Source organism: Bos grunniens, chromosome 6, assembly GCF_055505025.1.
Source record: "Bos grunniens cultivar Pamir isolate PY7600 chromosome 6, Bosgru_T2T1.0, whole genome shotgun sequence".
Lineage (NCBI taxonomy): Eukaryota > Metazoa > Chordata > Mammalia > Artiodactyla > Bovidae > Bos > Bos grunniens.
In genome coordinates this window covers 101095898-101120220 of record NC_141170.1, presented here as the reverse complement: position 1 = coordinate 101120220, position 24323 = coordinate 101095898, and the positions used below count along the sequence as shown (strand labels likewise).

The following is a 24323-nucleotide window of genomic DNA, read 5'->3' as shown; positions in this document are numbered from 1 at the left end:
GATGACACCACCCTTATGGCAGAAAGTGAAGAGGAACTAAAAAGGCTCTTGATGAAAGTGAAAGAGGAGAGTGAAAAAGTTGGCTTAAAGCTCAATATTCAGAAAACTAAGATCATGGCATCCGGTCCCATCACTTCATGGGAAATAGATGCGGAAACAGTGGAAACAGTGTCAGGCTTTATTTTGGGGGGGCTCCAAAAATTACTGCAGATGGTGATTGCAGCCATGAAATTAAAAGACGCTTACTCCTTGGAAGGAAAGTTATGACCAACCTAGATAGTATATTGAAAAGCAGAGACATTACTTTGCCAACAAAGGTCCATCTAGTCAAGGCTATGGTTTTTCCAGTGGTCATGTACGGAGGCGAGAGTTGGACTGTGAAGAAAACTGAGCACCGAAGAATTGATGCTTTTGAACTGCGGCGTTAGAGAAGACTCTTGAGAGTCCCTTGGACTGTAAGGAGATCCAACCAGTCCATTCTAAAGGAAATTGGTCCTGGGATTTCTTTGGAAGGAATGATGCTAAAGCTGAAACTCCAATACTTTGGCCACCTCATGCGAAGAGCTGACTCATTGGAAAAGACTCTGATGCTGGGAGGGATTGGGGGCAGGAGGAGAAGGGGACGACAGAGGATGAGATGGCTGGATAGCATCACCGACTCGATGGACGTGAGTCTGAGTGAACTCTGGGAGATGGTGATGAACAGGGAGGCCTGGCGTGCTGCGATTCATGGGCTCACAAAGAGTTGGACACGACTGAGCGACTGAACTGAACTGAACTGAATCCTTTCTAAAAACATAAACCAACCCCATATAGACATTTCCACACCACAGTCTCCAGTACCACTTAGTCATTGCCATTACCAGGAGACATTTGCACAAAAACAAGATTTATATCCTTCTCTTGTTTCTATTCTTCTACCTAAAGGAATAATCCTCCATTATTAGCAATGCACTTAATATCTCCACAGCAACTAGTATAATTGGGTTGTTGTGGCAGGAGGATAATGAAGTGGAAAACCAAATGATAGAAGTAGTACAGAAGGAAAAAACACTTCCACACAGCCTTGGCGGGAAAATAACTACCACGAAGAAAAAAAGGAAACTTGCTAAAAAGAACCATTTGAGGGTTGCTTCAGTCAGTCGCGACTTGGCCTTTAAGATACTAAAGTATGCAAGGAGGCAAATAAAAGCTTTCAAAGTGATGAACTGTACGGAGCAAGTGCAGATCACGCAAAGAACTCTGAGGTAGGGAAGAGATGAGATTCCTGAAATAGACAAGAAGTGATTTCCACAGGTTTTCACATGCGGCTCCCAAGAAGGTACAGGGGACCAGGTACAGGGAAAACACCCAAGAGGGCATTAGAGCTAAGCTAGCCTCCCAGACCAATCACTGGCCACTGGGGAGAATGGGGAGGGGAGTGGGGCATCCGGAGCGAAATACACCCTGAGCCCAGGCCAGACAGTGGCTGCGGAAGGCTGAGGGCAGCAGGTTGAGAATCAGGAAACCTGGGCTCTTCGCCAGCTTCTGCCTGACACCACACAGGGGTAAATAATGCTGGCAAAAAGGCAGTATTCGAGAATACTCATTAATTTAGAAACCATGTGTTGAGTGCCTACATCATGCTAGGAAATTGAAAAAAAAAAAAAAAGAAAAAAAAATTTTGCTCCCGAGGAGCTCAGTCTGGAAGAAACATAGTTTCAGCAGAAAATCATATTACAGTACGGTTGTCCAGTGACAGAGAAAGGCCCAACTATTCTGGAACACAGAGGGGACACCTAGCCCATGGGGGTGATGGGGAGAAGGGAAAGAGTGAGGGGGAGGCTGGCGGTCAAGGCATTTGTGCTTGAAATCAGTCCTCTAAAACGCTCAACAAGATCACCACGTAAAGGAACCCTCCGCATTGTAAAACCCAACGAACAGCGCGTTCTCATCGTACTCAGCTTGAAAACTCAGAACAGAACTGATTACTCCATCCTGCTTTACACGCTCAATTTTGTTGGCATCTGGAAGGCTGCCTTTTTGGTCCTCCTCCTACCTCGCTGGTTACTCCTGGGTCTCCCCCCCGCTTGATCTATTTATTAATTCTGTTAGTCTGCACGGCCTAATCTCTGCCTCTCTTCTTGGCCTCCAAAATCTCCCCAGGTGACTCTAGACTTCCCATCACTTTATATAGCACTTCTATGCTGACACCACTGGCCATGATCTTGTCCCTGAATGCAGTTTTCAGAATCATTGCTGGTCGTTTGACAACTCTCTCCATTACGATGTCAGCTAGGCAACTAGCTGGCCAAAATAGAACCCTATTCGCTACAATCCCCGCATCCAGAAAAAAAACAAAACAAAACAGGATTTGTGCTTGATTTCTCCTACTCTGTCATTTCACCCATCCAGGCCTATCCATTAAGTCTTGTCAATTCTGTCTCCAGACCTCTCAAATCCATCCACTGCTCTCCATCTCTAATACCACCACACAGCTCCAGCTCCATCGGGTCATGTGTCTCTCCTTTAAAAAAAAAAAAAAATACTTACGGATTTGGCTGTGCCAGGTCTTAGCTGCAGCACGCAGAAGCTGCGATCCTCATCGCAGCATACCACGAGGGTCTTCAGTTGCGGGATGTGGACTCTTAGTTGCAGTATATGGGATCTAGTTCCCTAACAAGGGATTGAACCTGGGCCCCCTGCATTGGGAGCTCAGAGTATTAGCCACTTGACCACCAGAGAATGCCCTGCCTCTCCTTCTTAGATCACTGCACAATGCTTTCTCATTGCATTTGGAGTAAAACTTACAAAATTGGGCTTCCCAGGTGGCATCAGTGGCAAAGAACTCACCTCTCAAATCAGGAGGTAAGAGACACAGGTTCGATCCCTGGGTTGGGAAGATCCCCTGAAGGAGGGTATGCAACCTGTTCCAGTATTCATGTCTGGAGAATCCCATGGACAGAGGAATCTGGCGGGCTATGGTCCTGGGGTCACAAAGAGTTGGACAAGGACTGGAGCGACTTAGCACACACGTCCCTCCTCACTGGGTCCTGCGTACCTGGGCATCTGCTTTCTCACTCCTCCCTGCTCAGACACTGTGGCCAGACTGGCCTCCCTGCCTTCCCTTGCGTAACCTAGCACTTAGCCTGTCCCCTCTGCTGGCTCCTTCTCAGCCTTCACATCTGAGTGCAAGTTCAACCTCTTTGACAAAACTTTCCTGACCACGCTCGGGTAGAATTCCCCAGTCACTCTCAGCATATTTCCTTTAAAGAACTGGTCCAAGTCTGAACTGATCTTGTTCATTAGTTTTACTTGCTTATCATCTGCTCAACCTCCCTTTTCAGCACTTTTTCCTGTCTCAACACATTTAACTCATACAATCTCCGTTAAGGGTAGAAACTTTGACTGTCTATTGCTCACTGAATCTAGAATCAAGAATAAAGTCTAGCACACAGCAAATATTCAAAAATAGTGTTGGATGCATTAATCAATTTCAGAAGAAACCAAGGAGGGCTTGGGTCTAACCTCAGCTACCTGTTTAGTATAGGTATTTGAGAAAGTCAATATATTTATGAAATCGAAAGCAACCTATCTTGAGACCTCAGTGAGAACATCAGCTTGTCCAGTGGCTGGGGGAATTTTTTGCCACAAAATCATCCATCGTGATTTCCTTCCTTTGCATTTAGGTGATTTTCCTGCGCAGAACTGTCCTCTCCTTCCTTCCTTCCTCCGTCTCTCCCTGCTTCTCTCCCCGCACCACCCTCTCGCTTCTTATCCCTCTCTCTTCTTCTCTCCTTCTCATACTGAACCTGAGTCTTCTTACAGTCTAATCTTATCTATTCCTGGCAGACTGATATTTGATATCAAGTAATGATTTCTCTGATCTAGGCTTTACAGTGGCCTTGCTTTCTAAGTTGTCACAATAAGCAACTGAACAAGAACACAAATTAGTAAGCAACATCATGCATATAAACAGGGCAAGAAAAGAGTGAAAACCAGGGCATATACCACCACATCCCACTTATTACAGCTCACAAAGGTATATGAGCAGCCATCCTTTCTGTACACATGAATCTAATAATCTAAATATTTCATTTATAGGCCCAGGCATACTGCCTGGCACTGATATTCACAAATTTATATTACAGATAACCTTAGACAGATATTTCACTGTACCATTCAGCCTGTTCTTTCTAGCAAAAGGAACCAGAACCAGCTTTCTCTAGTAATGCCAGGATATAATTCAGTTTATAAAATACAACACACCAAAGTCATGGATGACAACTATTAAGGGATATTCTAAGGATAACCTCAGACTCGTGCAGGGTATTGTTCCTTAAGGATAAGGCTGGTCAGAGCTGCAATGCCTGGCAAAGCAGCCACTAAGTCCACGTGACTTCTGAGCACTTGAAGCATGGCCAATCTTAAGCCTAGATGTGCAATCAGTGCAGAATACACACCGGATTTCTGGAAGATTTAGAAAAAAAGTTAAAATGTCAAGAATGTTTACATTAATATTAATATTAAATATGATAACATTTTAATATATTGGTTAAATAAAATGTGTTTTTAGCAAAGTGACTCCAAATATCCCATCACCATGGTTTTAAGAGTTTCCAGTTTTTATTCTACTTCTACACGAGACAGTCTATTCCCTCTATGAAAAGGGCTTCCCTGGTAGCTCAGATGGTAAAGAATCTGCCTGCAATGCAGGAGATCTGGGTTCGATCCCTGGGTCAGTAAGATCCTCTGGAGAAGGGAATGGTTATCAATTCCAATATCTTGCATGAAGAATTCCATGGACAGGGGAGCCTGGCAGGCTACAGTCCATGGGATTGCAAAGAAATCGCTATAGATATAGATAACATCATCTAGTTAATGGTCACCCATATTTCTTTAAAATTACCAAAAATCCTTTATTATCCCTTATTTCATTTCTTAAGCAGGAAAATTCCCAAGATTTTAGTTCTTGTGCCGGTGCTATTTCTAGTTTGCACAAAAGGCAATCCTTAACTGATGCAAGCTGTCTCCAAATCACAATGTAAGATTGTTATTGGAGGATTCCTTAAAAATCAAAACCCCCAAACTAACTGCATTCATTATGATAATTCTTGCTATTTTAAATTTCCATAATTGACATACTGATTCCAAGATATTGTCTACTCCAGGGTCTACAACCCTCTAGGTACTTACTACAGATGACCCAATGTATGATACTACTTTTTATTTGTTTTAATTCATTACAGTTTGAAAAGCCCTTGTATAGAAGTGCTCCTGCTCTCAAAGAATTCATAATAACACTGCTAGGCAAACAAAGCAAGTAACAGATTTTAAAAATATAAAGCGAGGGACTTCCCTGGTGGCCCAGTAGTTAAGACTCCACGCTTTCACAGCAGGCGGTGTGAATGTAATTCCTGGTTGGGGAACTAAGATCCAGCAAGCCAAGCGCATGGCCAAAATTTTTTTAAAAAGAAAAGAAGTAAAAAGACTCTGACTCGCATCCATCAGAATGACTGTTATCAAAAAGATCACAAATGTTGGTGAGGATATGAAGAAAAAGGAACACTTGCACACTGCTATGGGGAATGCAAATTGGTGCAGCCACTGTGGAAAACAATATGGAAGTTCCTCAAAAAAATAAAAATAAAGCTACAATACGATCCAGCCATCCTGCTCCTGGGTATACATTTGAAAATGAAAACACTAATGTGAAAGGATACAGGCAGCCCAGTGTTCACAGCAGCATTATTTACAATGGGCAAGATATGGAGGCAACTTAAGTGCCTCAGTTCAGTTCAATTCAGTCGCTCAGTCGTGTCCAACTCTTTCCAATCCCATGAACCGCAGCAAGCCAAGCCTCCCTGTCCATCGTCAACTCTCAGGGTCCACTCAAACCCATGTCCATAGAGTCGGTGATGCCATCCAACCATCTCATTCTCTGTCGTCCCCTTCTCCTCCTGCCTTCAATCTTTCCCAGCATCAGGGTCTTTTCCAATGAGTCAGCTCTTCGCATCAGGTGGCCAAAGTATTGGAGTTTCAGCTTCAACATCAGTCCTTCCAATGAACACTCAGGACTGATCTCCTTTAGGATGGACTGTTTGGATCTCCTTGCAGTCCAAGGGACCCTCAAGAGTCTTCTCCAACACCACAGTTCAAAAGCATCAATTCTGCGCTCAGTTTTCTTTATAGTCCAACTCTTACATTCATGCATGACCACTGGAAAAACTATAGTCTTGACTAGATAGACCTTTGTTGGCCAAGTAATATCTCTGCTTTTTAATATGCTGTCTAGGTTGGTCATAACTTTCCTTCCAAAGAGAATAGAAACATGGATAAAGATGTGAGATAATGTACATATAACGGAATATTACTCAGCCATAAAAAGGAAGGAAAATTTGCCATATACAACAACACAGATGGACCTGGAGGATATATTATGCTTAGTGAAATAGGTTGGACAGAAAAAGACCAATCTTTTATGTTATTACTTATATGTGGAATCTAAAAAAAACAAACTAGCAAATAAACCAAAACAAAACGGACTCACAGATATAGAGAATAAACTAATGGTTACCAGTGGGGAGAGAGAAGGAGCAAGATAGGGATAAGGGACTAAGAAACACCAACTACTATGTATAAAATAAATAAGCTATAAGGATATGTTGTGGCTTCCCCAGTGGCTCAGCAGTAAAGAATCTGCCTTCACTGCAGGAGACACAGGTTCGATCCCTGTTTCAGGAAGATCCCCTGGAGGAGGGCATGGCAACCCACTCAGTATTCTTGCCTGGAGAATCCCGTGGACAGAGGAGCTTTGCAGGCTAAGGTCCAGGGGTCACAAAGAGTCAGACACGACTGAAGCAACTGAGCATTCACACATGCAAGGGTATGTTGTATAGCGCAGGGGATACAGTCAATACCTTGTAATTCCTATAAATGGAGTATAATCCATAAAAAATGTGAATCACTACATTGTATACCTGAAAGTAATATACTATACCTCAATAAAAAAAACTAAAATAAAATAAAAGGAATCTGGAGTCAAAACTCAAGCAATAACGCCCACAGCCACCACCAGCATCATATGCAGACCATCATCTTACCCTAAACAAATGCAAGCCTATAAGGAGTGCCACGTGGGGTGCAGAGCCACATTTCTGTTAGGCAAATCTGATGAAAGGCTAAGAGGCTCAACCTGCTCTGGAATCAACAAGACTTTCCTTTTTTTGCTAAAACCTTGATACGGTCGTTTAAAATGGACAGTATATATTTGTGTGCTGGGCTGTGCTCAGTTGGCTTCAGTCGTGTCTGACTCTTTGAGACCTATGGACTGTAGCCTGCCAGGCTCCGCTGTCCATGGGATTCTCTAGGCAAGAATACTGGTGTGGGTTGCCCTGCCCTCCTCCTGGGGATCTTCCCAATCCAGGAATCAAACCCCTATCTCAGGCATCTCCTGCATTTCAGGCAGTTTCTTTACCCACTGAGCCACCTGGGAAGCCCATTTACTTGTATACAAATATACAAATGTATAGAATTACCAAAAGCTAAATCCCTCTGCCCTAAGGTGGTTCAGTTTACATGCAAACTAAAACAACCTCCAAAGTGTAAACACTGCTATACCTGACCTGTCCATATAAGTCGTGAGATTAAGCAGCTCTCTCACAGGGCTGGCATAAAGGGGAAAAAAAATCAAAGCACTGATTGTTCCAGTAACTGTCTGTATTATCAGTTTCCTGTTGCTGCTGTATAAGTTACTATAAATTCACTGGCTTAAAATAACTCAAATTTCTTCTCTTACAGTTTGAGAAATCATAAGTCCAAAAGGGGACTCGGTAGGTTAACACTGAAATGTCAGCAGGACTGTGCTCCTTTCTGGAGGCCCCGAATCCATTTCCCAGCCTTCCGCAGCTTCTTTGAGATCACGTGCATCCCTTGGTCCAGGGCCTCCTTCTATCTTCGAAGTTGGCAATGGCTGTTTGGCTTTTTCTAATGATGCCAACTCTTTGACTCTTCTCCTTCTCTTTTCCACTTATAAGGACTGTGGTGATTACCTTGGGTCTACCCAGATAACCCAGGATAGTCTGTATCCTTAGTCTGCTGATTAGTAACCTTAATCCCTCACGGCCAAGTAACATAACAGGTTCATCGTTTCTGGGGGTTTGGATGTACACATCTTTGGGGTACCATATTCTGCCTGCCACCTTGTCCAAGAGTAATTAGCAAACATTTAAAGAAACCTCTCACATGTTCAAGCTATTCTCTTACAATGAGGATTTTTTAATATTTTAATTTATAATAAGTGAAAGCCTAAAACTTAAAAAATAAGTAATATTAAAGTAGCAGGAATAGGTTCAATTGAGTGTACTGATCAGGGGACTGGGAGAAAGAATTCACTGCTCCTTTTCCAGACAAAACACGCAGCCTGACTGAGGTCTCACAAGCTTATACAGAAAAATGTTTGATGATACCATATCATCAACATATTTCGATAGCGACACAAGTGTGTGACCTAGCTGTAGTCCTCTACATGGTAAATCATAAGGAGCTGACAGCATGTATGGACAGCTGTGATGTTTCTTTGCTAAAACTGCATGTGCAAGGACAAAATTGGACCTGAAGTGTGAGATACAAGCTGCGGCCGCTGCTGCTAAGCCGCTTCAGTCGTGTCCAACTCTGTGCGACCCCATAGACGGCAGCCCACCAGGCTCCCCTGTCCCTGGGATTCTCCAGGCAAGAACACTGGAGTGGGTTGCCATTGCCTTCTCCAATGCATGAAAGTGAAAAGTGAAAGTGAAGTCGCTCAGTCGTGTCCCCATGGACTGTAGCCTACCAGGCTCCTCCGCCCATGGGATTTTCCAGGCAAGAGTACTGGAGTGGGTGCCATTGCCTTCTCCGAGATATACACTAGATTTCTACGAACAACAGTGCGGTGCTTAGACACCACAGCCAGACTGTCCAGTTTCAAGACCCAGATTTGCCTCATACGGCCTGTGTGACTGTAGGCAAGTCACTTAACTTGCCTACTGTGTCTCAAAAGAGGATTCTTAAAATGGGGGTAATAACATCTGTCTCAGAGTGTTGAAGGAGGAACAGATGAAGAAGAGTTCTAAGTGTTCAGAGCAAACCCTGGCACATAGTGGGCACTTTAAGTGTTTGGAAAATAAAATTGTAAATGTTCCTGCTTGCTGCTTATAACCTTACACACACACACACACACACACACAGATGTTAATTTAACAGAAAAAAAATGCCCTTTGCTGATACTAAAGTTTGGAAGCGACTATGGGGCAGTAATAACTGGATGGTTAAAGAACTTACAGATCCAATGCAAATCTCAGAAAACAGTAGCAGCTGTGTTAGATAAACCGTCTCAGGGCCTCCTAAAGAAAGATGCCCAGCATACTGTCCAGGGAGGACAGTAGGGTCTGTGATCCTTAATGACCTTGGCACTTTCTGGAACAGTGGGGCTCATGGTACAATCCTCCTCAGAAGGCCGGGCTCTGAGGGACCGTGGTGCTGGGCTCGCCACGGCTACCAGCATCTGCGGAGAGGGCTGGCATATCGCGGTGGCAGCCTGGAAGGCTTGTCAGCGTTCACAGCTGATGTTATACACTTCTTATGAAAGTTCTTGAATTCAATGGCAATGGATGATCAATTTACAAAAAATCTTATTTTAACCCCGAAAGAAAGGAAGAGGAGAGGGTAAGAGATAGGACCCAGACGCTTCAATAGAGGTGAGATGTGACAAATGGTCATTCCATTACCTAAAAATACGTTAACTTCATGAGAAATAATGAGACACAATCTGATCCTTGAGGCAACAGGAATGAATCCTTTGTTTTAAAAGTGAGAAATAGAGTCTATATGCAAAAAAGTGATGGCTGAGCCACCAAATATTAACAATGAACCAAGCATTAGCCTCAGTGTTTTACGCACATAAAGTAGTATGATTCATACTTACCTCAGGAAGTAAATACTATCTTAGTCCAATTTCACACCCAGGAAATGGAGATTCATCGCAGGAAGTTGCTCATACGTCACCTGATGGTAAGGGGTGTTTCTGGGTCATTAATCAACCCAAGCTGGCCTGAGTGAGCCTATGGGGCCTTCGTCTCTCTGATGTTACTTCACGGCCTGAAGGCAGCACAGACCAGAGAAACATTCCAGGAGATGGGGTGGTAGACACAACCACGTATCAAAATACATCCCCTCAAACCTCAAACCTGCAAACCTGCTGTATCTCCAAAGCAAGCAGAGAGATTACAGAACACCGAGGGGGATTACTGGGCAGAGCGTGGGCATGAGAATCAGCAGGCCCTGCTCCTCGGCCTTCCAGCTTCGCAGCCTTGAGCACATTGACCTTTCTAAATTGTTTCCCTACTTCCACAGTGGAGAGAACATAATTTCTATTGTGCATGGCTGCCTGAAGATAGAGAATGTGATTTAATCTTCTCTAGAACCTAACTCAAGAGTACTCAACATTGTTTAACCATCACTATTTCACTGCACTATCTCTGGCTTCTGTGTCTGGTGAAACTTGGAGAACCAACTCGTTCAGTTTAGTTCAGTTGCTCAGTCGTGTCCGACTCTTTGCAACCACATGGACCGCAGCAAGCCAGGCCTCCCTGTCCATCACCAACTCCTAGAGTTTACCCAAACTCATCTCCATTGAGTTGGTGATGCCATCCAACCATCTCATCCTCTGTCATCCCCTTCTCCCGCCTTCACTCTTTCCCAGCATCAGGGTCCTTTCAAATGAGTCAGCTCTTCGCATCAGGTGGCCAAAGTATTGGAGTTTCAGCTTCAGCATCAGTCCTTCCAATGAACACCCAGGACTGATCTCCTTTAGGATGGACTGGTTGGATCTCCTTGCAGTCCAAGAGACTCTCAAGAGTCTTCTCCAACACCACACTTCAAAAGCATCAATTCTTTGGCACTCAGCTTTCTTTATAGTCCAATTCTCACATTCATACATGACTACTGGAAAAACCACAGCCTTGACTAGACAGACCTTTGTTGGCAAAGTAATATCTCTGCTTTTTAATATGCTGTCTAGGTCAGCATTGGGTATCTCTCTGTCTTAAAGGTTCAGCTTCATTTTCAGCTACTGCTGCCAGTCTTTTCCTGAAAGGTCTTCTCTTCTCACTGGAGGTGGGCTGCTACCTTGGCAACCCAGTTAGCTAAGTGATGCCTGATCCAAAACCACTTATTCATTAACATTTTTTCCTACCCCTAAAGGAAAACTCATTCCTTCACACTTTCTCTAGTCAGATCAGACTACCTATTTAAAGTACTCACAGGTAAGGAAAAGTATCCTTAGCCCATCTGGGAGGGGTTCATGTTAAGAGGTATTTCCCAGGATGGTTCTCATCAGCCGAGCAGGTCAGAGGGGCCCCTAACGTGCATTTTCACTCCTGGGAGGCCAGATGGTCCAGGATCACATGTGATCCCAGTTTCAACAGCAGGAGCAAGACTTGGGATTAGGTATGTCTTCCCAAGGGACACAGAATCTGCCTTTGGCACATCTGCATCCTTCTTTTCATATCTGTTTTCCCATCTCCAGGGCAACTCCTCCCTCCAGTCCCTCCCATTTATGGAAAAGCTTTTTTCACAAAGTTTGACTCATCGAGTATTTTGCATTTCTAATCATCTTAATTGAAAAGAGGTTATTTAAAGGGACTTCCTTAGTGGTCCAGTGGTTAAGAATCCACCTCCCAAACCCGCGGAGGAGCAGCTAAGCCCGTGAGCCACGACTGCTGAGCCTGAGCTCTAAGAGCCTGTGAGCCACAACTACTGAAGCCCACTTGCTTAGAGCCTGTACAGCAAGAGAAACCACCACAAAGAAAAGCCCAGGCACCGCAACTAGAGAGCAGCCCCAGCTTACAGCAACCAGAGAAAGCCCGCACGTAGCAACAAAGACCCAGCGCAGTCATAAATAAATAAATAAAACAAAACCAAAAAAGAGGTGATTAAACTCTTGAGTTGATACTCATCTCCCGTTGTTGTTGCTCAGTCACTAAGTCATGTCCGACTCTTTGCAACCGCATGGACTGCAGTATGTCAGGCTTCCCTGTCCTTCACTATCTCCTGGAGTGTGCTCAAACTCACGTCCATAGAGTCAGTGATGTCATCCAACCATCTCATCCTCTGTCACCCCCTTCTCCTCCTACCCTCATTCTTTCCCAGCATCAGAGTCTTTTCCAATGAGTCGGCTCTTCATATCAGGTGGCCAAAGTATTGGAGCTTCAGCATCAGTCCTTCCAATGAATATTCAGGGTTGATTTCCATTAGGATTGATTGGTTTGATCTCCTTTGTGTCCAAGGGATTTTAAAAGAGTTTCTCCAGCACCACAGTTCAAGAGCATCAATTCGTCAGTGCTCAGCTTTCTTCATGGTCCAACTTTCACATTCGTACATGACTACTGGAAAAACCATAGCTTTGACTATACAAACTTTTGTTGGCAAAGTAATGTCTCTGCTTTTTAATACGCTGTCTAGGTTTGTCATAGCTTTTCTTCCAAGGAACAGGCATCTTTTAATTTCATGGCTTCAGTCACCATCCACAGTGATTTTAGAGCCCAAGAAAATAAAGTCTGTCAGTTTCCACTTTTTCTCCATCTATTTGCCAAGAATTGATGGGACCGGATGCCATGATGTTAGTTTTTTGATTGTTGAGTTTGAAGCCAGCTTTTTCAGTCTCCTCTTTAACCCTCATCAAGAGTCTCTTTAGTTCCTCTTCCCTTTCTGCCATTAGAATGTTATCATCTGCATATCTGAGGTTGTTGATTATTTCTCCCAGAAATCTTGATTCCAGCATGTGCTTCATCCAGCCTGGCATTTCACATGATGTACTCTGCATTTAAAGTAAATAAGCAGGGTGACAATATATAGCCTTGACGTATACTCTCCTCCCAATTTTGAATCAGTCCTAGTTTTTCATAAATATGGTGCTTCCAGGTCCACAGTTTCAATTGGATTGCAATTTCCCCTTATACAGGTATTTATCAAGCACTTTCTTGTGTAAGCAAGTCCTGTCAGGCAAACTTAGAGTTAAGGATACCCTACGGTGAGTATTTCAGCTTAATTTCACAATTTTGCCTGAGGCCAAGCCCTAACATTTGGGTATCTCTCTTTCTGCCCTAAATGAAGCTCTGGAAGGACTGTTGCTGAAGCTGAAGCTTCAATATTTTGGCCACCTGATGCAAAAAGCTGGATCATTGGAAAAGACCTTCACACTGAGAAAGATTAAAGGCAAAACAAGAAGGGGGTGGCAGAGGATGAGATGGTTAGAGAGCATCATCAGCTCAATGGACACGAATCTGAACAAACTCTGGGAGACAGAGGGGTACAGAGGAACCTGGTGTGCTGCAGTCCATGGGGTCGCAAAGAATCCGACACTACTTAGCGACTGAACCACAACAACAAAAGAGCTCAGCACAGGCGCTACCAGGTGGAGAAATGATACTGACCTGAAGGGCCTTTCCAGTCTTTTACTTCATTTGACTTTCAGTAACTAGCTGTCTTTCCTGACACTTTGGCTTCAAAATGATCTTTCATCTCCTTTCATGCCCTTCTCTTTAACACTTTTATTATGTGGTTTTATCCTTTTTAAAGAGTACAAGGGATTCACTGAAAGAAAACATGTAAACATAAGACAAACACTCAATCCAGCTAATGTTGCTTTAAAAAAGAAACTAAACGTGTACAAGTTTGTTTGAAAGTTTCAAGTGACACTATAAAGCTAACAGTGATAAAAATGTTTTATCACTAATTTTGTCCCAGGTGACAAAATTCTGAGGCTGAATTTTAAACTGCAAGCAAATGATCATATAGGGTTTTACAGCAGGAAAACCAATCATCAAATAATGGATTATCCTATTTATACTGTAATTTTATTAGCTGTTTCTTTAAATTCTGCTTTGAATTAATAATTATTGTTAGGAATTAATAAATTGAACTGATCTGAGTTTCTATATAAAATGGTTGAATTGAATAGTACTCATTTTCCAATATCCTTTATCAAAATCATAAGGGTAAGGTAATGTGCGTTGGATATGGAAATATAAACCCAAAAGAAAAAAGTATGACTCAGAGTAGCAAAGACAGTGTGATATTATAATAAAACTCGAGAAATGTTTAAATGAACATATGCTTTATACCTATAATGAAAGCTAGCTAACGGATTTTTTTTGGCACTTTCATTAAATCAACTGGAAAATGTCTTAGCAATGATACACTTTTTAAGAGATCAAAGAACAAATGTCTAAGATTATCTTTTTTTGGCCGCACAGCATGTGGGATCTTAACTCCCCAAACAGGGATCAAACTTGCACCCTCTGCATTGGAAGCAGGGAGTCTTAACCACTTGACCACCAGGGAAGTCTCTAAGATTTTCTTTAAAGATGACCTATTTAAAAATGAAAGAGCTTATTCTAAACCTGGTGATAAATCTGCTAAATGTAATATCTGCAAAACGTAATCTGCCTATCCTACTAAGTACCAATGATGTAAACTGTAGAAGCAGAATTTCTTTTCTGAAATATGTGTAGAACCTGAATTTCTTTTCTGAGATACACACTCACAGCAGCACTATTTACAATAGCCAAGACATGGAAGCAACCTAAATGTCCATTGACAGAAGAATGGCTAAAGAATATGTGACACGTATTTACAATGGAATATTACTCAGCTATAACAAGAATGAAATAATACTATTTGCAGCAACAGAGATGAACCTAGAGATGATCATACCAAGCAAAAAGTCAGAAAGAGAAAGACAAACACCATATGATACCACTTATACGTAGAATCTAAAATAAGATGCAAATGCACATATCTACAGAACAGAAACAGACTCAAAGACATAAATTACAGATTTGTGATTGCCATGGAAGGAGCTAGGTAGGGAAAGGAAGGATTGGGAGTTTGGGATTAACAGCGCAATTTATTACATATAGGAGAGACAGACAATAAGGTCCTGCTATATAGCACAGAAACCTATATTCAATATCCTGCGATAAACCATAATGGAAAAGAATATGAAAAAGAATAAATATGTATAACTCAGTCACTCTGCTGTACAGCAGAAATTAACACAACACTGTTGATCAACTCTCCTTCAATAAGTTTTTTTTAAATTCTTTTCTGTCTGGCAAAGTCAGTACTACTCCATTCTGCTATATTTCCCCATAAAAGTTCAGCTTTCTGTCTAATAGCAATAATACAAACACAAATAGTTCTTTAAGAAAGCCTCTGTGTTCCATTTTCATCAGATAAATCCCTTGGGTAATGAGCTATGGACCTATTGTGCAGCTCCACAGAGAATGTTGATCCTACTGCTGAAATCTTATGAGAAACACTAAAGGAACATAGAAATTAAAACAAAGTTTAAAGAGAAAGGAGAAAGTTTTCTAATCCTGAATATGGTGGGGGAAAAAAAAGGCACATAAATTAAAGATCAAAATTCACTTTTTAAAATGCAAAATGACTAAAATAATCATGAATTACACACAGATACAGCCAGAAGAATATTTACTGCAGAGTTGTTTAAAACAGTGAAAACTGGAAACTAACTGTCCAACAATAGGGAACTGCTTGAGATGCAGTCATTCAACCAAAAACTATAAAAGATGTTGTTTAAGCATATATTTTAGTGATATAGAGCCATCCATATTTGGATGGGGATTTTAAAAAAAAGTTAGAAAACAAACCAATTTCGTAGAGAATAATTTTCTAGCTGTATAGCTTTAGGAAAGTTAATTTCTCTAAATCAGCCTTTTCCTCCATAATCATACCTAACTCATAGGGTTGGGGTGAGCATAACAGGGGATCCTAAATATATAGAGTAACTGGCACATTGCCTGGCTCAGAGTAAGTGCAATACAGGTCAGAAAGGATTTAAGAACATAACACTAAGAATTTTCTGGGTGGTGGCTGATTTGATTACCTTGTACTTAAACCTCTACAAGTAACATACTACTTATTTTTTTTTAGTTATATACTACTTATGAGGAAAAATAAATTGAAATACTATTCACACACAGTGATTATTCTCTTAAAATTTAAAACAGTGCTTTCTTTCCTCACAGTAAGTAAATCTTGGTTGAACCGATTTTACCCCTTAGATTTCATTTAAACAAGTCTGCTCTGATATGTTTAAAATTATTTAACGGCTAAATTTGTCTATAATATTTTTACTGGGTAAAGCAAAGCATACTTATATTGTTCAGCCTCATAGCTTATGAGCCCCAATTCAGCATACTTTAGATAGCTGCTGCTGCTGCTAAGTCACTTCAGTGACTTAAAACTTAAGTTTGACTCTGTGCGACCCCATAGACAGCAGCCCACCAGGCTCTGCCATCCCTGGGATTCTCCAGGCAAGAATACTGGAGTGGGTTGCCATTTCCTTCTCCAATGCATGAAAGTGAAAAGTGAAAATGAAGTCATAATAGACCTCAAATTATCAGTGGAAGGCAGCCTATCATGGTGTAGTCACTTCTGGTTTCCTTCCAATTCCCTACCCTTCTCTCTTTCTTCCTCTCCATAATCAAAGCTTAGGGGCTATTTCTACCAGACTGAAAGCCAGTTACAGTGCCTCTGTCATCTTAGCATTGCTAGTACCTAGCACAGTGGCTGGAATATAGTAGCTGCTCACTAAACATTCACCAACTGAACAAATACCTGATAATTATAGTTCAGGATGGAGGCTTCAAATCCCCCACAGGGGAATTGGATAAAAGTGAGTAGGCTAGTCTAGTCTGAAACTGTCTAGATTTCTCAGTAATTCTTCCTTTTTTAAAAAGAAAACAACATCTCACTTCAAAGTATCACTTTTTTTAAAAGTTCTCATTTGTGGAGAAGGAAATGGCAATCCACTCCAGTATTCTTGCCTGGGAAATCTCATGGACAGAGCAGCCTGGCAGGTTACAGTCCATGGGGTCGCAGAGAGCCGGACATGGCTTAGCAACAAAACAAACAGTAAGTGCATAGCTTCCTATATCTGATGTCAAAATACCGATTGTAATAGTTTTCTATTGTTATAAATTGCAAACTTTTTAAAGCTTCTTGAAATGAATAAAGGTTAAGCATGAAAAAATATTCTCATTTGTATTCCAATGTCAATTTGCATAGATGTAAGATTATTTCTATTTTTTCCCTGTATTTCATTTAAATGTCCCACAAGAATTCCAGAGAGTTTAAGTAAACTGCTCAAAGTAACAACACAGCCAGTAAGTTACCACCCAGATAGCCTTAGGTCTTCTGGGTTCTGGTGACCAGATCTCTACATCACACTGGGGGTGGGGAGGATTCCCTGTGACCTTTGACCCTAAAAGTTGTTGTAGATATGGTAAAAACAAATGTTTTTAATATAACACCTGAACAAATGCTCCTATCCCTCCAAATATTTCCTAGAGGCTTTTATAAAATTCTGTGAAAAGAGAAAACCGAGGACAAGAGGCAGTAACCCAAAGGTGTCCAAGTGTTTCTCTCCATGTTCATAAGTCAACCAGCTCTGCTTAAAAATGAAACTAGAGAAATCAAATTAAACATTAACTCATTAAAAAAAAAAAATAACACTTCAACCAGAAGACTACTGTGAAGTGAGACAAGCAGCAAAGCAAGGAAGGAAAGGACTATGTTTTTGTACTGATTATTTTTAAGACAAAAAAAAAAAAAAACAACCAGTTAAGGGTAAAGTAGAGAGTTCTCCACACATCCAATCTAACTCCAAATACCATTTGTCACTTTCAGCCACTGCTCTGACTCTGTTTAAACAGTGAATGGCAGTTTCCCCAATATGGCGTGGGAACCCCAAATCTTTCTGGTATCCACAAGGAAGCGTTTAACTTCCTGAAAACCGCCTGCAATGCGGAAGACCTGGGTTCGATTCCTGGGTCAGGAAGATCCCTTGGCGCAGGGAAGGAATGGCTACCTACTCCAGCATTCTTGCCTGGAGAATTCCATGGACAGAGAAGCCTGGAGGGTTATAGTCCATGGGGTCGCAAAGAGTGGGCCACGACTGGGCGACTAACACACGCACACACACCAAATCTTACGGGTATCCACAAGGAAGCATTTAACTTCCTGAAGTGGTCACCACACTCTGAGGAACCTGCCAAAGGATTTCACACGCTAAACCTCAACCCACCAGGTCTGTAAGTAGGAAATGTTGTGGAAATTAATTGATGATTACCTATGCCAGCTGGAACACACTCTTTATACATGAACAGTTAAAATTCGTTGAGGTCGGCTTCACGCCAGACATCATGACAGGTCTTCTGAGCTTTAATCCTCATTACTAGCCTCTGAAGTAGTTACAGTCCCGTTTTCCTGGTTCCGAGTGTTTAATGTAACTGAGAACCCACCGATAATAGATGAGACTAGGAGTAAAACCAAGGATTTTAAAAGTTCAAAATCCACGCCTACCCAGAGACACTAAACAACCGAATCTCTTCAAAAATTTAACATACGTGTCAAAATGATGTTATGGTCTTATTAGAGCAAGCAAGACGAAACAGAATGGTAAAGGTTGATATAAAAAAAAAATTACAGAACCTGACATTAGAGTTGTTTTAAGGCATTGCCGCGGGCTATTAACTATCCTTACCTCAAAGAAGTAGGCAGGTCCGCTCCGACCTACGTGCGCTGAAACACCAGACCTCCCTTTCCAAAGGAGTAACTCTGGAATGCCGAATGTTGAAAGGTTTCAGTGCGGGCAGCCCAGACCTGGGCTCTTACTGTTCACACATCATCGGTAAGTGCCTCTCAAAGAAGCTTCAAGACAGTCCCTCCTCCAGCTCCGGAACTTCAGCCCTGACCTCCAGAGTGGCTCTGGACAACCTACGATTCAATCTGGGTCCTTTCACCGGCAGGACCAAGTTACCCGCAATGACTGCAAATGAATGAGTTGAACGCTCGGAGCAAGGAGACGAAGACACACTTCCATCCTCTACCAGGCAAAATCAAGGAAGGATGCCCTGGGGCGGGGCGACTGGGGGCCGAATTAGAGCCACGTCCGCGTTCGCAGTCCACCCTCCCTTCCCCGCGCCGCGCCGCTTTTCCAGCCCATCCTCCTCCCCGGCCCCTCGGGTGCTCCTTACCCGCTCTCAGCTGGGGCTCCAGACCTTCCCAGCCCGAGGCACTAGCTCCCGGGCCGGGCTCCGCTAGGGGCCCGAGCTGGCTGCCGCAGCCGGCCCCGGCTGAAGCCCCTGCAAAGTTTGCTCGGGGGTCTAGCCCTCTCCTGCCTCGGCCCCACCAAGCAAGCCGCTCTCCGGGTCGCTCCCGCGGCTGCCGCCTCCGAGGCCGCTCTCGGCGGCGCTGCAGCACCGGCCGGGCTCGGGCGGCCGAGAAAGGCTCCGTGCGCGCCGAGGGCGGGGTCTCCCCGCTCGGCCCGCTGCGCGGCGCTCCGTGTTTACCGCGGCCCCGCGGCCCGCTCTCCCCGCCCGCCGCCCTGCGCGCTCCTGACATCATTCATTCTCTCACACCCTTGCCCGCCCACTCCATTTCCAAACAGTGACTCACTCGGAGGCGCCCGCTCCCCGCTGCCGTGGCTCCCCGGGCGCAGAGCGGAGCTCGAAAAACCGGTGCGACTTCTTAAGAAGGGAACCTCAGCCGACACTCTCTTCTCCCAGCCCTTAAAGGTGCAGGGAAGGAGGGGCTTGGCAGGCAGGGCAGATTGGCTCAGGCAGGGAAAGCTGGAGCCGACCTCCCTGAGCGGCGGCGACACAGAACGATCTGCCAAAGTTCTTGGGGTGCCACTCCCTGCAACTTTCAAGGGTGGGGCCGGGAAGACGTCCCCCACCCCCGCACTTCGCCTTTTTCGGGAACTGCTTCCTGTCCGCGCGAGTGGACTTGGGGCACCAGCGGTTACTCACGGGGTATTGCCCCGGCCTAGGTCAAAGAGGTGGGGTTTCCGCACGTCACAGGATTGCCCGGCAGGGTTAGTCGTGGGTCCGTACGATGATTAACTCTAGATGTGAGCTGGAAGGATTCTCCAAGTTAATGAGGCTAATAATACTTTCCCTTAGGTGACTAACTACAGTGTCATAAGTCCTCTTAATTGATTTGCTTCTCGTTAAGGATGAAAAACAGTAACCAAAATAAACGGTGGAAGAGTGTTTCTTCGCTCAGCTGAACACTGCGCTTTTCCGCAGGTTTTTGGAGCACAAGGCATAGGGTGAGGTTTCTTTGATGAATTCAGCAGTTATGTTTTTAGAAGGGGTGTTGCCTTCTTTAAAATGGTCAAGGCTCTGCATTTTTTGGAGTTGCTCTTCATACACCTGCTGGGCAGTTTTCAGAGTAAAGGATCACCGCCTCAGATTCCAAGTAGGATGAAATCAGAGGGAATTTGGCCAAATCTTTATTGAATTTAATTGACAGCTATGTTTTATGTTAATTTCTACTTTAGGACAGGGTAATTATGTTTAGGATTTGCAGTGGCTTATGGGTGATTCCATATAATCAACAGAAATAATCCAGAGGCATGTCGTAGTGCCCAGTGCAGAAATCGTGGAGGTAAACAATCATGTTTATGGTAATTAAACAGGATGGTAACAGAAAACCAAACAAACAAACCATGCCTAACAGTCCCAAAACAGAAAACTGTATCATGTTGTCACTAGTGGAGAGTCCCTGAAATGAAAATGCTCCTGAAATTAACCAGAAGTTCAACATCACTGTTGTGGAAAATGTACATTTCAAGGTACAGAAAGGTAAGAACTCCAGAAGAGAACACCAACAATCGAAATTTATTTTCCTTGGGCTTATGTTTCCTTTTCAATAGGAATTTGTTTTTTGTTTTTTTTTTATAAAACCCAGGCATTTTGCCCAGAAGGCACTAGCAAATGGATTGGTTTGCTAGGATGCAAAGTAAATAGAAATTCAAACCAACAGTTTTTACAGACAATCACAGATGTAACCAGAGGCTTGGGTGTCCTGTCCACTGATAACACAGAAGGACTAGATTGAAATGTGTAGCCACGGGCAGAGTTTGAGTAGTAGTCCACCTATTCCCTACTTTATGACCCAAATGTTCAGACATTATAGAAATATGTTTAAATAAGATTTTCTGCAGATCTCAAAAACTAATGTTGTGGGCTTTGGGGTCTATGTACATGCGGCTGCTGCTGCTAAGTCACTTCAGTCGTGTCCATGGCAGCCCACCAGGCTCCCCTGTCCCTGGGATTCTCCAGGCAAGAACTTTGAAGTGGGTTGCCATTTCCTTCTCCAATGCAGGAAAGTGAAAAGTGAAAGTGAAGTCACTCAGTCGTGTCCGACCCTCAGCTACCCCATGGACTGCAGCCTTCCAGGCTCCTCCATCCATGGGATTTTCCAGGCAGGAGTACTGGAGTGGGGTGCCATTGCCTTCTCTACTATGTACATGAGTAAAGTAAAAAAGCTCAAAAGAAGGCTTACCATCCGATGTGTCTTGTTGCAGATGGAAATCCTGTAGCTCTGTCATACAAAGGTCACTGAATGTATGGGAGACTGGTTAATGGGTGCTTTTGTATGTGTAATTACTATTGTGTCTCAGTTTAAATATTCTGAAATAAATAATTAAGTGATTTTATTATACCACTTCAATATTCTCTAGTAAAAGTAATAATATAATTGTGACAGAGTTCCATGAAGTTTTTCCATTGTACTCTTTATTAACATACGAGAGGACTTCCCTGATGGTACAGATGATAAAAACGCTCCTGCCAATGCAAGGGACAGGGGTTTGATCCCTGGTCCAGGAAGAGTACACATGCCTCAGAGCAACGAAGCCCGCATGCCACAACTGCTGAAGCCCGCATGCCCTAGAGCCCTCACACCACAACTCCCAAGTGAGGCAACTGTCAAACCTGGGAGGCTTCGTGGGCCACGACCTTGCTGCGGTGAAGGTGCTTGCATAACTCAGTGAAGCTAGGAGCCACGCCGTGCAGGGCCACCCAGGACGGACGGGTCATAGTGGAAAGTTCTGACAGAACATGGTCCACTGGAGGAGGGAATGGCAAACCCCTCCAGTATTCTTGCCACAAGAACCCCATGCACAGCATAAAAAGGCAAAAAGATATGACACGGAAGAGGAGCCCCACAGGTCAGATGGTGGCCAATGTGCTACTGGGGAAGAGTGGAGGGCCAATACTAATAGCTCCAGCAAGAATGAAGTGGCTGGGCCAAAGTGGAAATGACGCTCAGCTGTGGATGTGTCTGGTGATGAAGGTAAAATCCAATGCTATAAAGAACAATACTGCATAGGAATCTGTCATGTTAAGTCCATGAATCAAGGTAAATTGGATGTGGTCACACAGGAAATGGCAAGAGTGAACATCAACATTTTAGGAATCAGTGAACTAAAATGGACCAAAACGGGCTAGTTTATTTCAGATGACCATTTTATCTACTACTGTGGGCAAGAATCCCATAGAAGAAATGGGATAGCCCTCATAGTCAACAAAAGAGTCTGAAATGTAGTACTTGGGTGCAGTCTCAAAAATGACAGAATGATCTCAATTCGTTTCCAAGGCAAACCATTCAGCGTCACAGCAATCCAAGTCTATGCCCCAACGATTGATGCTGGAGAAGCGGAAGTTGAGCAGTTCTATGAAGACCTACAAGACCTTCTAGAACTAATACCCCCCCCCCAAAATGTCTTTTTCATCATAGGATATTGGAATGCAGAAGCAGGGTGTTGAGAGATACCTGGAGTAACAGTCAAGTTTGTCTTTGGAGTACAAAATGAAGCAGGGCAAAGGCTAACAGAGTTTTGCTAAGAGAACATACTGATCATAGCAAACACCCTTTTCCAATAACACAAGAGAGGACTCTACACATGGACATCACTAAATGATCATTACCAAAATCAGATTGATTACATTCTTTGCAGGCGAAGATGGAGAAGCTCTATACAGTCAGCAAACACAAGACTTGGAGCCAACTGTGGCTCAGATCATCAGCTCCTTATCATAAAATTCAGGCTTAAATTAAAGAAATTGAGGAAAATGACCAGGCCATCCAGGTATGACCTAGATCAAATCCCTTATGAGTACACAGTGGAGGTGACCAATATATTCAGGGAACGAGATTTGGTAGACAGAGTGCCTGAAGAACTATGTACAGAGGTTTGTAACATTGTCCATAAGGCAGTGAACAAACCCATCCCAAAGGAAAAGAAATGCAAGAAGGCAAAGTGCTTTTCTGAGGAAGCTTTACAAATAGCTGAGAAAAGAAGAGAAACAAAAAGCAAGGGAGAAAGGGAAGGATATACCAAACTGAATGCAGAGTTCCAGAGAATAGCAAGAAGAGATAAGAAGGCCTTCTTCAGTGAACAATGCAAAGAAATAAGGAAAACAATAGAAAAGGAAAGACTAGACATCTCTTCAAGAAAAACTAGAGAGATCAAAAGACTATTTCATGCAAGGCTGTATGATATATATTGTCACCCTGTTTATTTAACTTATATGCAGAGTACATCATACAAACTGCCAGGCTGGATGAATCACAAGCTGGATGAATCAGGATTGCTGGGAGAAATATCAACAACCTCCAATATGCAGACACCACTTTAATGGCAGAAAGTGAAGAAGAACTAAAGAGCCTCTTGATGAACGGTGAAGAAGGGGAGTGAAAAAGCTGACTTCAAACTCAACATTCAAAAAACTAATATCATTGCATTTGGCCCCATCACTTCATGGCAAATAGAAAGGGAAAAAGTGGAAGCAGTGATAGATTTTCTCTTCTTGGGTTCCAAAATCACTGCAGATGGTGACTGCAGGCATGAAATTAGAAGACACTTTCCTCTTGGAAGGAAGGCTATGACAGACCTAGACAGAGTTAAGAAACAAAGACATCACTTTGCCAATAAAGGTATGTATAGTCAAAGCTATGGTCTTTCCAGTAGTCACATACTGATGTGAGAGTTGTACCATAAAGAAGGCTGAGCACTGAAGAATTGATGCTTTCAAACTGTGGTGATGGAGAAGACTCTTGAGAGTCCTTTGGACTGCAAGGAGATAAAACCAGCCAATCCTAAGAGAAATCAGCCCTGAATACTCATTGGAAGGACTGATGCTGAAGCTGAAGCTCCAATACTTTGGCCACCTGATGTGAAGAGTCAACTCATTGGAAAAGACCTGATGCTGGGAAAGATTGAATGCAAAAGGAGAAGAGGGTGGCAGAGGATGAGATGGTTGGATAGCATCACCGATCAATAGACATGAACTTGGGTGAACTCTGGGAGATGGTGAGGGCCAGGGAAGCCTGGTGTGCTACAGTCCGTGGGGTTGCAAAGAGTTGGGTACGACTTAGCAACTGAACAACAACAATATTATCAACATGTGAGAGGACTTCCAGGGTGACAC

At 43.2% G+C, this 24323-nt stretch overlaps 1 protein-coding gene across 14 annotated transcripts in view; it reads right to left on the bottom strand.

The window, feature by feature from the left end:
- Positions 1-19546, bottom strand: part of SGMS2 (sphingomyelin synthase 2) — a 94131-nt gene extending 74585 nt beyond the window's left edge. For 5 of the 14 annotated variants that reach the window (XM_086406983.1, XM_086406976.1, XM_086406985.1 and 2 more), the window contains exon 1: positions 19080-19366. Coding sequence is in view for 1 of the 14 variants with exons in the window: in XM_086406987.1 (XP_086263113.1) it covers positions 12551-12832; positions 18587-18660; positions 19080-19449 (726 nt within the window). In the remaining 13 variants the exon portion in view is untranslated. Of the gene's footprint in view, positions 1-11611; positions 12833-18586; positions 18661-19079 lie in introns of those variants that run through there. The other 9 variants (XM_086406977.1, XM_086406986.1, XM_086406978.1 and 6 more) reach the window with 4 other exon arrangements.
- Between the last annotated feature and the right edge of the window lie 4777 nt (positions 19547-24323).